The 2,764-nt window shown below is 41.8% G+C and overlaps 1 protein-coding gene across 1 annotated transcript in view; it reads right to left on the reverse strand.

Moving 5' to 3' along the window:
• LOC118411345 overlaps positions 1 to 2,560 on the reverse strand; it is a 6,677-nt gene extending 4,117 nt beyond the window's left edge. Inside the window, exons 1-3 of the mRNA XM_035813572.1 lie at positions 2,428 to 2,560; positions 1,829 to 1,926; positions 1,016 to 1,175 (exon numbers count right to left, since the gene is read on the reverse strand). Of these exons, the coding sequence (XP_035669465.1) occupies positions 1,016 to 1,175; positions 1,829 to 1,926; positions 2,428 to 2,544 (375 nt within the window). The 5' untranslated portion in view covers positions 2,545 to 2,560. The remainder of the gene's footprint in view (positions 1 to 1,015; positions 1,176 to 1,828; positions 1,927 to 2,427) is intronic.
• Positions 2,561 to 2,764: the final 204 nt, after the last annotated feature.

Raw genomic sequence — 2,764 nt, forward strand, 5'->3', positions numbered from 1 at the left:
TGGAAAATAAAGTATATATTTTCACCAGAAAATCACCAAAAAATATGATTTTAGGCGGTCATAATTTTGTGTTGAATCACAAAACCAAAAATCTATTGATATTTTTATGATCCTCTCAGCAGGCTCTACTAGCCTGTGAATTTTCACTGAAAAATATTGATGTTTAAATTTTTGCCCCTCCCCCTTGTTCAAGACACGAAATCTCCAGATCATTTAGGTGGTGATAGGTTTGAAGGCTGATAGCCGGTAGAAAGCTACCATACCAGAATGGCTATCACGTCAAAATATATGCCACAGGCCTTCTACTATTCAAAAATAACAAGGAGAATTTGCCACCCCGGAGGGTACCGATATGTGAAATTTCGGGTGCTGGCCCATGGACTAAAATCTATTGTTTTTTGGATCGTGGCTATAATCATATGGCACTACGTTAATGGTGCAACAGATCAATTTTCGAAATACGTGCATTCCACAGCACCAAAATCCGCCGGCATTATAAAATACTACAACTTTTCAGTACGTTTTGCTGTATCTTGTTTTTGCAGGAATATGTCTTCAGTTAGTCGATTAACGTCAGTCGTCGACATTTGAATACAAGTCAGTCTCTACAACTAGATAAGATACAGGGATTTCTGGACGTTTCGAGTGGCATCCATCACTCTTCGTGAGCGTCGGCCGAACGAGCGAGTACATTAATGTAACATTATAACGTTATAGTCACCTACAATGAACTGATATTTTCTCGTAATAATTTCATTGTACTGAAACTGAAAAAGAGTGATGGGTGTCACTCAAAAGTCCTGACCTAATCTCCATATCTTATCCAGTTGTTGAGACTGAATTGTATCTTATCTGCCCATCTAATACCACCCATCAGGTAGCACCATTAATGTCCTCCATAGCTCCCTGTTACCAATATCAGGAGTGAATAATATCTCAAGAGTCATGAAATACCATTGGAAATGAGACACCAGAGGATATTATGACATAATTGATATAGTTCTCTTTAAAATACCTCTTCAAACACTTGGTACAGTTCTTCCCTGCTTATGGTGGTAAGATCGTCTATCTGATTTTTCTTCAGAGTTGCGAGGAATTTGCCGATAAGGCTGTGCATCTTTTTCCTGTGTTCCATCGCCTCCACTGTCTCTAACTTGACTTTGTCTTTGTACGCCCTATATTTACATTTATAAGATGGGTAAAAACAAATATAAATGCAGATGAATGGAAAGGCTCCCGTGATACTCTAGCCCGCTAAGAGTTGCATCGTGTTGATGATTAAAAGTTAACAATTTCAGTGTCTCCGCTTAACCAGGAAATATTCATCCGCCCACGTTATGGCTGTTTCCACGTTTCCACGTATTACTAAATTGTTCTTAATTCCCAATACAATTACATTGATGATGTCCGAAGGCAACAGAGCAAATACCCAAACATTGCGTAACAAGCGTTCCCGAAAGCTGCCCGACCGGGCCCCGGTCTGGAAGCGCGACCCTAGCCTGGCCCTCAGCGGGTATCTCCTAAAGCTGCGGCACGTTGGCGACGTCGCTGGGACTAAGCGATTTGTCAGAGCGTTCAACGTGTTTCATCGATAAAAACTAAGCTTTGTGTGTACGTGTTTTGTTGTCTTTTTAGTCATACTTGTACCTCTTGCATGATAGTCGGATTTCCATTATAAACACAAATCCAATTTAGTAGGCAGTGACGCCGCCAACGTACCGCAGTCCATTGACATACTGGTACCCGATTTATGTACAAGTAAGTTTGATAACCAGTGATACCCTAGTATTTGCTGGGTTGCAATCAGGACAACGGATAAGTCCCTCACCTTGCTAGTTTAGTGTTAGGTCTGTTCATGGTATATTCCCTTTCTTCCTTCGTCAGCCACTCAAGGAATGTTTGCTGGTACGGCTCCCCTTCATAGTGCTGCGGTATAAAACAGTGTGTGTCATTAGTCGATAATACTTTCCATCGCGCGCGTTTCTGCCCTTTGAAATCTATGGCACATAATACTGTAACTGATTATGAATAGATCTACATGTAGATAAGTGATCCGGTGGGCACAGAGCTTCCTGATTCGGCAATATATGTACTACTACTACTGCCAGTCAATCTATACAAACTATGACACATGTAAACTGCGCAAAAGCAACATTTACAGTTACTGTACTAAATACTCTAAAACGATCTGTCCAGCCAGTTGACACATGTATATGTATACAACTCAGAAGTTCAAGAGACTGTTCAGCATTTAGTTCAATCAAGGACGTTATATCAACGTCCTTGGTTCAATGGGCCTGTTTGGTCTATTCAGCTGCATGCGGTATTGTATGTATTGGGCAAACAAATCGTTTCGCTTTCTATGGCGTCAAAAAGTGCCCATCAATTTTCAATACACGGGGGATGTTCATCAGCATCAGTACTTACAAGCATGAGTCCGACCGTTTTCGGGTTGGCCGGTTCAAAGCGGTTGGAGCGATGCATTGTTGTACTGAGGTTAAGGAGATCATCCATCCTGTTGAAGAAAGAATCTTCCTCCTCCATTGATAGCCACCAACCTTAGAAATTAGATCCATGTAAGTCAACAATAATGTTGATTTTTAAAGCACTACTTCTTATAAGCTACGGTCCCATGCGGAGTGCGTGGCCCCCGCCGAGCTCTGAAAGCACGAATTTCTTTCAGATGTACTGCCAGATACCGGGGGTGTTTTCGCGGGTAGGTGACGGCGTCTCCTTTTGCCGGATCCCGGGGTGATTTTAACTG

The sequence above is a fragment of the Branchiostoma floridae genome, chromosome 3 (assembly GCF_000003815.2).
Source record: "Branchiostoma floridae strain S238N-H82 chromosome 3, Bfl_VNyyK, whole genome shotgun sequence".
NCBI lineage: Eukaryota > Metazoa > Chordata > Leptocardii > Amphioxiformes > Branchiostomatidae > Branchiostoma > Branchiostoma floridae.